The sequence below is a fragment of the Rattus rattus genome, chromosome 3 (genome assembly GCF_011064425.1).
Source record: "Rattus rattus isolate New Zealand chromosome 3, Rrattus_CSIRO_v1, whole genome shotgun sequence".
In the NCBI taxonomy this organism is placed as follows: domain Eukaryota; kingdom Metazoa; phylum Chordata; class Mammalia; order Rodentia; family Muridae; genus Rattus; species Rattus rattus.
This window is the reverse complement of record NC_046156.1, coordinates 91,046,799-91,060,996: the sequence shown is the minus strand read 5'-3', so window position 1 is coordinate 91,060,996 and position 14,198 is coordinate 91,046,799. Positions and strand designations below refer to the sequence as shown.

Sequence of the window (14,198 nt, the reverse complement as noted above, 5' to 3'; positions counted from 1 at the left end):
TGTGCACTCTCCGCAGGTGTGTCCTTTGACAGTCAGTGTAGGGAAAGTGGAATCCTATCTGTGGACTTAGGAGTAAGAATATTCTTGGCAGATCAGCTCTCTGCAGGCAGGTTTTGGGCCTTAGGGCTGCAGGATAGCCAAGCGCTGGGTGCAGATGGAGTGAGAACAATCTTTTAGAGGTATGCTCAGAGTTGAGCATATTCTGTCAGTCTGAGAACACAAACCACTATAAAGCTTCTGAAGTCGTAGATCATAGGGTAGAGTGAGGAGATAGAGAATAGTCTAATAGAAAACAGCATCCCCAGTCACTGCCTGGAGGGGGCCAACAAGAATTCCTTCATGTTCTCTATATTCCTTTCTGACTCTAGATTCCTGTTGTGTGCTAATGCCTTAAAATACCAGAGTGATGGAGTGCTACCTGAGAGGTGTTAGATAAAATAAATCCTGTCCCCTAAGTTGTTTTTGGTCAGTTTTTAAACCACAATCGAGAAGCAAACTAGCCAACAAGTGACAGGAATGTTTGGAAGTTGTAGAAATTGACCCGAGTTATGTAACATGCTTGTGAGTATGAAAGGGCAACTGTTGAAATCAGGAAGCTGTTTGGAGAGTGTTTAATATCTGGCTGTATCAGCTGATATTTCCATTGATGATGGAGAGTCATGGGGAAGTGAAAAGCAGACAAGAGATGTGACTACGGCTGGTTTAAGGAGCTTCAGCTGAGATTTATCACCTGTTTTGTTGGCATATTTTTTTCATATTGAGTATTTTCTTGAAAGAATTAACTACCATATAATGAACCAAGAGGTTTAATTAATGTGGATATGTCTTCTGTGGGTTTATATAGCTCTAATAATCAAAACTGAATAGAATGGATATTTATCCTGCACATATTTTTCAGCCCTAGGAAAGATGTTTGCAATTTTGTTTGCCATGTGATTAATCTTCACATTAATTCTCAAGACAACAATCACATAATTATGATTCAACCTGATGAAATTAATTTTAATCTGATCCCCAATGCCTAGTCAAGGTCTACACAGATGCCCACCCCCAGAAAGAAATCTCACCCCAATTTTTGAGATTCCTTTTACAAGAAAACTTACTTAGAATGTTTCCCTAAAGGAAAATATATTTCAATGCTGTAATAAGTATTATAATACATTGTAAGTCATAGATTACAGAAATTAAATAATACTAGGGTATTATCATCTTTACAGAAAGATATTTTTATTTTAGCAGTAATTAGACAGTTTTATAGGAATGCATTATCTTTAATAAACAAAAGTTAGATTGACTGAAAATTTCATAAAAATTTTACTCTAAGACTCTAACGTTACACATGAAAATAGTTCCATTACTTGTGGGTGTATAATTGACAATGATAATCTTTTAATCTTGAAATTATAAGCTCAAATATTCCCCTGTAGTTTTGATTGGTTATTATTTATGAAATTGTGCTTTCAGCCTCTTTTTTTTTTTAGTGAATGAATTATTTTATTTTTAAAGAGAAGAACGAAGGCTTCCTTTCCCCAGAATAATTTACATTTTTAGGGCTTTAAAATGCATTTAAATTTAAAACAATATTTTTTTCATCCTAGCAATTGTGTTATAAATTTTAAAGTAAGATATAAAAATAATAGAAAACTTTTTTTTAAATTTTTTTTTATTAACTTGAGTATTTCTTATTTACATCTCGATTGTTATTCCCTTTCCCGGTTTCCGGGCCAACATCCCCCTAACCCCTCCCCCTCCCCTTCTTTATGGGTGTTCCCCTCCCAATCCTCCCCCATTGCCGCCCTCCCCCAACAATCACGTTCACTGGGGTTCAGTCTTAGCACGACAAGGGCTTCCCCTTCCACTGGTGATCTTACTAGGATATTCATTGCTACCTGTGAGGTCAGAGTCCAGGGTCAGTCCATGTATAGTCTTTAGGTAGTGGCTTAGTCCCTGGAAGCTCTGGTTGCTTGGCATTGTTGTTCATATGGGGTCTCGATCCCCTTCAAGCTCTTCCAGTTCTTTCTCTGATTCCTTCAACGGGGGTCCTGTTCTCAGTTCAGTGCTTTGCTGCTGGCATTCGCCTCTGTATTTGCTGTATTCTGGCTGTGTCTCTCAGGAGAGATCTACATCCAGCTCCTGTCAGCCTGCACTTCTTTGCTTCATCCATCTTGTCTAATAGGGTGGCTGTATATGTATGGGACACATGTGGGGCAGGCTCTGAATGGGTGTTCCTTCTGTAGTTTTGGTTGGTTATTATTTATAGAAATTGTATTTTTAGCCTCTTCTATCAAACATCTATCAGTTCCTTTATCCATCTATCTATCTATGGATCTATCTATCAATGGATCTATCTATGTATTTATCTATGTATGTATCTATGTATGTATCTATGTATCTATGTATCTATCTATGTATCTATCTATCTATCTATCTATGTATGTATGTATCTATCTATCTATCTATCTATCTACCTATCTACCATCTATAATCTATCTATATCTATATGGCATTCTTCTAGAATAGGACATTGAAAACATTTTATAACATTCTACAGTGTGATTAGATCCTACTTTACTCTGCAAAATTTCCCGCCAAATATCCCTGACCTTTTTTCCTCCATATTCATCTTCCTTGTTCTGGGTAATGGTTAGCTTACTTTGAAATCAAGATCTTTTCTACTGAAGAGACTTAACTGCTATGCTGTCATCTTAATTCCCCTTGTTTTTCTTTCTTAGAAGAATGTTTTAAAACTGACATTTTCCTAGTTATAGAAAAAATGGGACACATAGGATTTCCTAGAACATCCCAGAGCAGGCAGTATCCCTTTGAGAAGTTTTTCTTTTCCGATAACCTATTAAAGAAGAAAATAAATTCTAAAAATATCTTCTTGAGCTTTTTCTTATTATTTTAGATATTAATACCTGTTATATCCTCTACTCAAAAATCATCATAAAATGTTCTAATGAAATTGTATTCAATTTCAATGATGTCATATTATAATCCTTGCCATTTGGCATTTAATAGAATAAGAATTTATTTACCATGCTAAGATTATTTTATAAAGGACCAAAATCCCAAAATTATCCCTGAGCATTAGTAATTGCTTAAAAACGACATTAAGAGAAAATTTATCTAGGTCATTATCCATCTTTGCATGTCACTTGGAGCTCACAGTTCTACTCATCCAGAAGAGTAGACACTGTGGTGTTGTTAAGCTCACTGCTCACAGAGGTTGAGGTCAACTGGATGCTCCTGTCAACAGTGGGGACTCTTCCACCAACAGTTTCATCCGTGTTCATCTTTGGCCTCAGCAAGATAATGAAACACTTGGGAAGAAATAGACAGCCTAACAAGCCATAGCTGGATGCCAAAATGGCAAATATTTCCACAGCTACTTTGAATTTCCCTTTGGTGCTCAAGTAAGCAGGGACAAAAGAAATCCAGACAATGAAAAAGACCAGCATCCCAAAAGTGATACATTTCCCTTCGTAATAGTTATCTGGCAGCTTGCGAGCCACAAAGGTTGTAAGGAAACACAACAGAGCCAGAAGGACATCAAAGGCAAATATAGAGCAAAGAAACTGTATAGACCCTTCATTACATTCAAAGATGATCTTTACATTCTGAGGTTCAATGTTCTTGACCATCTTTGGAGGCTTCAACATCAAGTAAGCTGTGCATACACCAATCTCCCCTACAACACAGATCAACACAATGAGTTTACGAAAAATAGGATGCATGGATATAAGCCGGGTTTTGGATTTTGAAATTCTATAGGCAAAAAAGAGTGAAATAGTCTTTCCAAGAATGGAAGACAGACAAAGGCAAAATCCCAGTGCCAGAGTGACCTGGCGGGCCATGCAGGTCCAATTGTATGGTTTGCCTATGAACAGAATGGATGAGAGCACCATGATAACCAGAGACATCTGAATGAGGAAGCTCAGCTCCTGGTCATTGGCTTTTGCCAATGGAGTGTGTCTGTGGATCACATACACAACAGTGACAGCCAAGGCCACAAGTGCTCCAAATATTGAAAGGATGACAAGTGCATAGCCCAGAGCCTCCTCATAAGTGAGGAATTCCACAAGCTTTGGCACACACTTGTTCTTCTGTGGATTGGACCAGTCATCTTCACCACATGGTTCACATAGTCTTTGGCCTATTGAGAAAAGAATAAGTAGATAATTGATGATTAACTTCAATAAATTTGTCATATTTAACAGTGAACAGTCTGGTGCAGTTAGAGACCTGAATAAGGTTTACTGGAAATCTAATATACAATTTATATAATATCTTAAATTTACAATTATAAACGTGACCTTGGTGCAGATGCTGTGACAAATTGTGAGTTGTTTTCAATATCAGGAAGTGATCACATCTCAAATTGAGCTGTTCAGATTTGTTTTTTCCATTGGTAAGCTCCTTTCTTTCTCCTGAGTATATTGAATAAAGATGTCTCTGTCTTCATCAACTCGAGAATAGCCACGCAATGAGAAACACTTCCTCTAATATGAAACAATCGAAACAACTAGCACGCAACAGGTTAAAACCCTATCATTTTCATTCCGTCATGTATTATCCCTTAATGGATGAGTATTATGTACTTGTCTACTGGAAAGTGCCCAACATTAAATGCTTCATCATTGAGTACTGAGGATGATGATGGAAAGGAAATCAGAACCACCAATCCTGGTCCCTGAGCTTCAAAAGGGTAATTCTCAAGGGAGGCTCTAAAAGCAAGTATTGTTGAACAAGGAAAAGTTAGCTGAGGTGAGATTATGAAAGATGATAGAATGGGTCAATTCAGTGTTAATTTAAAGTTTTGAAGAAAACAAACATTTGCTTTAAACACCTCTGGTTTGTACAGTTCTGGATGGAATTCTTTGCGGAGTGTGTGGGACCTTTAGCAAGGGAATTGTGCAAGGCTCAGGGTACTTTATTCCATCACAGTCTGTTTTATCATTTTACATGATTACTCTTACGGGTTATATGACAAAAGGCAAGTGAATTTTAGTTTCTTCACCAAAAAATAAATACACATATAAAGAAATTTGCTCTAACATATTTCTAGAGACGAAACCTCTCTATGTCCCCTCCTCTGAGAAGCAACTGAGCTCATTATTACATCATTCCAAGTCTCAATCAATCACTGTGCAATGCACGTGCCTTCAGTGCTTAGTATCTTAGGACAATTTGAAGACTTTTCTCTAACTACTGCTAGTGTTCAGTCTAGTTCAAAAATAAATACAAGATTTTATGACTTTAGTCATATTTCATATCTTATATTTTTTGGTGTTTCCTTATGTACATGTTTGTAAGTCTTTTCCAACTGTAGTAGTGAAAACAATATTATCCTTCATTCATGCTGCCCAGAATATTTTGTAATTTAATAAATGTTAATTATATTGCCATATATTTCTTATATATTTTATAAAAATGATTTCAGGATTTCTTTTTCAGGATATGTTTAATCTGATTGCATTACTATTCATGGAAAAGTGACCATCTCTACCTGGTTTCTCTGACACATATCCATCCTCACATGGGATGCAATCAAAGCAGCATAGGGGTTGTCCTGGGCGATTTTTCCTCCGGGTCCCTGGAGAACACACTTTTGTGCAGAATGATTCTGGAAGCTAGAGGAGACATAGAAGGTGGACATAACAAGACCTTGAAACAGTTACACCTTTGAAATGGAGAACATTTTGATTTGCATATCCATGGAGACATGTGTCCCATTTATAAAGATGATGAACTCAGGATACTAAGCAAACATAGCAGAGAAAGCACGATAATAAGGAGACCCTCATATGGAGAACTTCATCTAAAGGAGAGTCTTGTGTTTGACTCTGGAAATGCCAAACAATCTCTAATGACAGTTTTTCATCACCTTGGTGATCAAGGCCAAACTACTATCACATCTGTTACCTTAGATGTGTCAGCTTTCTAAGACTGTTTATGGTTTGATGAGAGCTGTGACATCAATAACTCTCTTCAGCTCCTGAAGGATATTTTCTTCCATACCTGCATCCCAAAATATGTTTTATTGTACTTAGACATCTATTCTCAGTGGTTGGCAGAAATGAAAAAAAAAAGAATGATCTGTTCCATGTGAACTATTAATGTAAACAATTAATGTAGAGCAAGCTTAGCTTGACATGTTTGTTGCTCACTACATATAGAAATTTCAATAGCAAGTACAGGCCTTTTTTGTTTTATACTCTACATGGATGTGCACCTGAAATTCAGAATAAATTAGACACTTACATATTAATCTAGGGAGATAAATATTTACAAACAGATAAAATAGGTTTTGTGACCAATGCTTAGTGACACCTTATACAAACTATTAAGATCTCAGCTCAGAAAACAAAACCAAAGAATCTCAATCCAAAAGCAAAATAAAAACCTAGAACAGTGAAGTTTACAACACAATAAACTGTTTAAGACATAATACACATTTTTGTGCTATTTATGAATTTTAAATTTGTGTGAATTACATTTAAAGCACCTTCCTTATATGAATATAACCTCAATTTAGGCCTCTCCTGAATTCCATAGTCTGAAACCAATGATAGAAAAAGACTCTTCCTCTAGCAGAGGCTATGCAGGTATTAGAAACCTCAGGAACCAGAGGTCCAGGGAATCCCATAAACTAAACCAGTATTCAGAATTCCTAAGACCATGCCATTTTCCAGAACCCCAGATGCAACGGGAACCAAAACCACAAAATCCAGAAGTTACTTTGGTCCCAAATACCCCAGTGGAGAGATACCACTAGAGCTAAGGACTCTCTGATAACCACAAACACAAGCTCTTCAAGGCAGAAGATTACAGAAGTAACAAAACAAGGGGAAATCATCCTCCCACCAAGATAAAGCCAAAATTAGCACTTAACCCTACGCAATCCCCAAACCCATATGACTATATGTCAGTGTAAGTAACAAACAAAAGCACCCAGGGCATTATGGTATAACCAGAGCCCATCTATCCTTCTCCCGCAAACTCTAGGTATTAGTAACACAGCTGAAGCTCAAGGAAAATACCTTATACTTGGATTCCAATCTTATGAAGATGATACAACGTCTTAAATAGGAAACAAACAAATCCATTAGGGAAACCCAGGAAAAGAGAAAACTCTTTTGGGCTACAAGAAACTCAACCATTAGGCAATAGCATATATAGGCTAGACCTAGAACCCCCTCACATATATGAAAGATGTGTAGGTTGTTCTTTATGCAGGTCCACCAAGACTGGAGTGTGGGATTTCCCTGACTCTGTTGATTGCCTCTGGATTCTATTCCCCTAACTGGGCTGTCTTATCTGGCTTCAGTGAGTGAGGATGTGCATAATTCTGTAGAAACTTGATGTAGATGTTGGTTTGTACTCAGTTACCTCTTTTCAAAAGAGAAAGGAACGGGGGATAATGGGAGTGTTTAAAGGAAGGGGTGAATAAGAGATGAGGACATGCTATGAATTGGATGTAAAGTGAATAAATAAATAAATGAATAAATAAATATGTACATAAGTGAATTGAATCACCCACCCTGACCAGCAAGGAAGACGCAACACCGTCGGACTCTTCTTAACAGCCTTTATTGCAGGAACACCTAATTGTTAATACGGGGACCCCGAGGAACAAAGACACTTGCCTTATATACAAAACAGACTGTGGCTGTAAATTTGTCCACTGGGGATTGGTGGAGTATGAAATACCTATTTAGCATGAATATCACCCTGGCCTTGTAGGTGCTGGGGGTATGCCAACACATGTGCTGTAGGTGTTTACCACAAACGACTACCAGATGTCGGCACCATCTTTAGCCACTCCCTACAGTGAATAAATCAAAAGAAATCTAGAAAAACACAACCAAGTATGAGAAATGAATGAATATGTTCAAGACCTCAATATAGAGATGTTTTTGCACAGAATCCTATGTGAGTTTCAAAGAGCTAATGTTTACTCCTGAAATTGTTCCACAAAACAAAAAATAGAAGCCACAATCACCCTGATACCAAAAAACAAAGAAAGCTTCAACAAAGAAATACACATCAATATTCCTCATGTACACATGCCAAAATATGTATTAAAATATTTGCAAACCAAATTTAAGAGTATGTCAAATATATCCTTTAACATGATCAAGTAGGTTTCATCCCAGGGACGGAGGTATGTTTTAACATGTGAAAATCTTTTAATGTAAACAAACAAAAGGAAAAACAGCACAATCATTTCATTAGATGCTGAAGACGCCTTTGAAAGTGTCCAACACACATTCGTGATAAAAGTCTTGGAGAGATCCAGGATACAGGGACATACCGACAGGAAACTGATACCTAGCCTCAAATTAAATGGAAAATTCTCAAAACAATTCTTCTAAAATGAGGGGCCAGACAAGACTGCACAGTCTCCCCATGTGTATTTAATGTCATAGTCAAAGTTCTACCCTGAGCAATACTAGAACTAAAAGAGATCAATGGAACACAAGTTCAAAAGAAATCAAAATATTCTTTTTTGGAGATGATGTGATAGTATATTTAAGTCACTCGAAAAATTCTCCCAGAGAACTCCTATAGCTGATAAACAGCTTGTCCAAAATGTCTGGATAGAAGACTAACTTAAAAACAAAATCAGTAACCTTCCTGTATACAAAAGACAAAGGGCTGAAGAAGAAATCAGGAAAAAATACCCTTTGTAGTAGCCACAATAATGTAATATTTTTTCACAGAACTCTAACAAAGCAAATGAAAGAGATATATGAGAAGAATTTGACGTCTGTGCAAAAAGAAATACAAGAAGTTATCAGAAGATGATCAATATGGCAAAAATGGCCTTACAAAGGCATTTGCCAATCCTACATAACACTAGAACGTTGCTCAATTATGTTTATAGTAGCTTTATTTGAAATAGCCAGAAACAGGAAAGAACATAGATATTCCTAAACCAAAGAATGTATTAAAAATGTGATAATTCTGTATAATGTGAGTATTGATCAACTATGGCACATTTGTAGCAGAGGACTGCCTTGTCTGAATGAGAGAGCATACAATTAACCCTGTAGAAACTTGATGTCCCAGGAAAGGAGAATGCTGACAGGTGTGAAGTAGGGGTTGCTACATGGATGGGCAAACTCTTTCAGAAGCAAAATAGATGGGAGATTGGGTGAAGTACTCAGGGAGGGCAGACCATAAAAAGGGGCAATATTTGGAATGTAAATATATAAAATAATTTAATAAAAATACAATGACATAATAAGATTTGCAAATGAGTTGAACTCTAAGAAATAATCCTGAATGTGATAAACCAAGCCCCAAAGACACTGATTTTATGTACTCACTTATTAGTGAATGTTAGCTTTCAAGTAAATGATAACCATGTTACTATCCAAAGAAACAGAGAGGCCACATAAGGATAGTTCAAAGGGGTCCCTATGAATCTCCTTGGGAAGAAGAAATAGAAAAGACCCCTGATGTGTGGAAGAGACTAGGGAATTGGAACCTGATTGTTTATGTTGGGTGAGGAAGGAGGGAGAAAATACAGGGACAAACAAATGGAATTGTGTGCTATTTTGGGAAAAAGCTAGAAACCCAGTGCAATGGAAACTCCTGGAAATCTAAGAAGTGACTATAGCCAGAACTCCTATAGATTGGGATTGTGAAGCCTTAACTGGCAACCTCCTTTAATCAGGAGAGGCCATTAGTGAAGGTATTTGGGCACTGATCTAGATACATAATCTTCAACCTACAATTTGTCCTACCTATAAGATGTATCCCTTTGAACTACTTCGTTGTCTAATTGCTCTGGCTAGAACTTTGAGTACTATATTGAGTAGATAGGGAAAGAGTGGGCAGCCTTGTCTACTCTCTAATTTTAGAGGGGTTGCTTCAAGTTTCTCTCCATTTTGTTTGATGCTGGCTTTTTGTTTGCTGTTTATTGCTTTTGTAATGTTAAGGAATGGGCCTTGAATTCCTGATTTTTAAGACTTTTCACTTGAAAATATGTTGTATCTTTTCAAGTCCTTATACTTGAAAGTTCTAGACAGGGCAATTAGACAACAAAAGGAGGTCAAAGCGATATAAATTGGAATGGAACGATTCAAGATATAGCTATTTACAGATGAAATGATAGTATACTTATGTGATCCCCGTATTCCACCAATGAACTCCTACAGCTGATAAACAACTTCAGTGAATGGCTTCATATAAAATTAACACAAAGAATTCAGCAGCCTTCCAATACTCAAACGATAAATAGACTGAGAAAGAAATTAGAGGAAAGATACCCTTCACACTAGGCACAAATAATATAAAGTATCTTGGTGTCACTCTATCCAAGGAAGTAAAAGATCTGTACAATGAGAACTTCAAGTCTGTGAAGAATGAAATTGAAGTAGACCTCTGAATCTGGAAAGATCTCCTATGCTCATGGATTGGCAGGATTAACATAGTAAAAATGGTAATTTTACCAAGGGCAATATGCAGATTCCATGCAATCACCATCAAAATTCCAACTCATTTCCTCATAGAGACTGAAAGGAGAATTCACAAATTCATCTGCAATAACAAAAAACCTACAACAGTGAAAACACCATCCCTGACCTAAAGCTATACTGCAGAGCAGTAGTGATAAAAGCCACATAGTATTGAAACAGGATAGACAGGTAGATCCATGGAATAGATCTGAAGACCCATAATTAAATCCACACACCTAAAGTCACTTGATCTCTGACAAATAAGCCAATACCATCTAGTTGAAAAAATGTAGAAGAATGCAAATTGATCTATTCTGATCTTGTACAAAGCTCAAGTCTAAGTGTATCAAGAACCTCACATAAAACCAGATACTCTAAATTTAATTGAAGAGAAAGCTGGAAAGATGCTCAAACACATTGGCTCACAGGAAAATTTCTGAACAGAACACCAAAAAATTGCTCAGGTTCTAAGATAAACTATAGACAAATTGGATCGCCTAAAATTGCAAAGCTTCCGTAAGGCAAAGGATACTGTCACTAGGACAAACAGCAACCTACAGTTTGGGAAAAGATCTTTACCAACCCTATGTCTGATAAAGGGCTAAATATAAAATATACAGAAACAAATAAAGAATTTAGCCTCTGGAGAACCAAATAACCCTATTAAAATGGAGTTCAGAGCTAAACAAAATATTCTCATCTGAGAAATCTCAAGTGAATGAGAAGCACCTAAAGAAATATTAAACATTCTTAGTCATTAGGGAAAGGCAATTCAAAATGACCATGAAAGTGCATCTCATACCAATCACAATGGCTTAGATCAAAAACCTAGATTAGAAAAGATGCTCACAAGGATCACTCCTCCATTGCTGGTGGGAGTGAAAGCTGGTTCAAGCATTCTGGAAATCAGTCTGGCAGCTCCTCAGAAAATTAGACATAGTACTATCCGAGGACCCAGCTATACCACTCCTGGGCATATACCCAAAAGATGCTTCAATATATAACAGGGACACATATTCCACTATATTCATAGCAGCCTTATTTATATTAACCAGAAGCTGGAAAGAACCCAGGTGTTCCTCAACAGAGGAATGGATACAGGAAATGTGGTACACAATGGAGTACTACTCAGCTGTTAAAAACAATGACTTCGCTCTGGGAATCGGAAGATAGGGGCACTCAAGCATCAGGTTCCTTGCGGTCCAGACACCGCCCAGACCCGAAGGGACCCAGTCAACAGTTCCCTGCACCCAAATCCCGTGGGAGGGAGAGCTAAACCTTCAGAGGGGCAGACATGCCTGGGAGGCCAGAAGAGACTACACTCTGCCCACATTTCTGACTCCAGAGGAAAACACCTAACGCCATCTGGGATCCCGGTGCATTGGGGCCCTGGGAAAAGGTGGCTCAGGCCCTCCTGGTTGCGGGTGAGGGGTTAGGGGGATGTTGGCCTAGAAACCGGGAAAGGGAATAACAATTGTAATTAAATAATAAGTACCCAAGTTAATAAAGATGAAAAAAAACAAAACAAAAAAAAGAAAAAAATCAAAACAGAATGAAATCCTATTTGGGACATGAATCTGCAAGGCCACATTGAGGCACATCTGCCATGACTCTATTAAGAGCTCATACTTGAAGACATATGATAGGCACTTAGCTTTCAAATGATTTAAAGTGGTCTTGAAGACACATAGTAGGCCCTTCTTTTTCATATAGTATCAAGTATGAGCTATAGTCAGCAAAGGAGCTCACAAGGGACCATGAGTCTAAGTCAGGGAGGCCACTAAAGGGGTTCAGACCAAAAGGCCAGGGGTTTAGTTGGTCTGCAGAGGAGAGACATGTGAGGGAAACTGACTTCTTAGCTTTACGCTTTGTCCAATATAACCACTGCTTGTTAACACTTGAAATTCTCCAAACTCTTTTGAAACCTATAGGCCATTTTTGAATGTGCTTTGAAAACACTGCCTACTTCTTTTGTGGTAAGTATGTGTTAGTCATAGTCTAAGCTACAGGCCCTACTTTCACTCACCTGACCTTGCATTTGGTGAATGGTGCCAAAATGAAAACTACTCTGTCGGCAATTTTAAATAAAGCTGTAGGTTAATGATTGAAAACAAAAAACAAAAAACAATGACTTCATGAAATTTGCAGGCAAATGGATGGAACTAGAAAATATCATCCTGAATTAGGTAACCTAGTCACAAAAGCCCACACATTGTATGTACTCACTGATAATTAGATATCAGACAAAAATCTCAGAATAACTATGATACAACTCATAGACCATATGAAACTGAAGAATATTAAGACCAAACTGTCGATGCTTCAGTTATACTTAGAAGGGGGAACAAAGTAATCACAGGAGGTTGAGTAAGAGAGGGATCTGGGATGGAGAGATGAGCGAGAGGGTAAAAGAGGCAGGTTCAGGTGTGGGAGGAGAGAATGGGGGAAGAAATACAGAGGATCAGGAAACTGAATTGAGGTATGTAGTAGTGGGGGATGGTGCACTGGGGGCAGCAACTAAAAAGTTCCAGATTCCAGGAAAGTAAGAGGCTCCCAGGACCCAACAGGGATGACATTAGCTGAAATACCCAACACAAGGGAGAAAGAACCTGTAGAGACCATATCCAGAGGTTAGGCATGACCTCTGTTTGAAGGATGGGGCCACCCAACCATCTCAAAAATATTAACCTGGAATTGCTCTTGTCTTAAGGATGCAGGGGCAAAGAGTAGACTAGAGACTGAAGGCCATCCAGAGACTGCCCTTCCTAGGGTTTTATCCCACCTACAGACACCAATCCCCGACATTATTGTTGATGCCAACAAGTGGATGCTAACAGGAGCCTGACACAATTGTCCCCTGAGAGGCACTGCCAGAACCAGACCAATACAGATGTGGATGTTTGCAACCAACCTCAGACTGAGAAGGGGGACCCCATAGGAGGAGTTAGGGGAAATACTGAAGGAACTGAAGAACATAGGAAGAAGAAAAATATCAACCAGTCAGACCCTTCAGAGCTTCCAGGGACTAAACCACCAATAAAAGAGTATACATGGAGGAACCCATGGCTCCAGCCGTATATGGCATATATAGCAGAGGATTGTCTTATCTGGCATCAATGGTAGGTGAGGCACTTGGTCCTGTAGATGCTCAATGCTCCAGGGTGGGGGAATTCTAGAGTTGTGAGGTAGGAGTGGGTGGGCTTGAGAGTGGGTGAGGACCCTAAGAGGAACAGGGCCTGTGGCAGTGGTATAGCGGATTTGTGGTGGGTAAACTGGCAAAGAGGATAACATTTGAAATGTAAATAAATAAAATAAACAATAAAAAGGTAAATGAAATGACGTGTACGGGATTTCTGCTATACTCTCATTGGTGCCTAGTTCAGTTTTCATTAGAGTGGTTGCATCCAGCAACTGATAGAAACTGGTGTAGACACTTGAATCAAAAGACAAACATTAGGTGGAGCTCAGGGAATCCTGCAGAAGAGGAAGAAAGTAAGCATTCTAGGAGCCAGAGGGGGTCAAGAACAACACATGAAACTCAAAGAATCGAGTAACCTGGGTTCTTAGGAACTCCAACAGTCTGAACCAACAACCAGGGAGCCTGCCTGGGACTGACCTAGGCCCTCTCAACATATCTAAGAGTTGTACTGCTTGCTCTTATTGTGGGAGTCCTGATGGTGGGATCAGGGTCAGGCTAAGTCTTTTGCTGCTTTTTAAGATTCTTTGTCT

At 38.3% G+C, this 14,198-nt stretch overlaps 1 protein-coding gene across 1 annotated transcript in view; it reads right to left on the bottom strand.

Moving 5' to 3' along the window:
- Positions 1-3,173: 3,173 nt before the first annotated feature.
- The window catches only part of LOC116896818 (vomeronasal type-2 receptor 1-like), a 31,008-nt gene continuing 19,983 nt past the window's right edge, over positions 3,174-14,198 (bottom strand). Inside the window, exons 5-6 of the mRNA XM_032898293.1 lie at positions 5,510-5,633; positions 3,174-4,156 (exon numbers count right to left, since the gene is read on the bottom strand). Of these exons, the coding sequence (XP_032754184.1) occupies positions 3,174-4,156; positions 5,510-5,633 (1,107 nt within the window). The remainder of the gene's footprint in view (positions 4,157-5,509; positions 5,634-14,198) is intronic.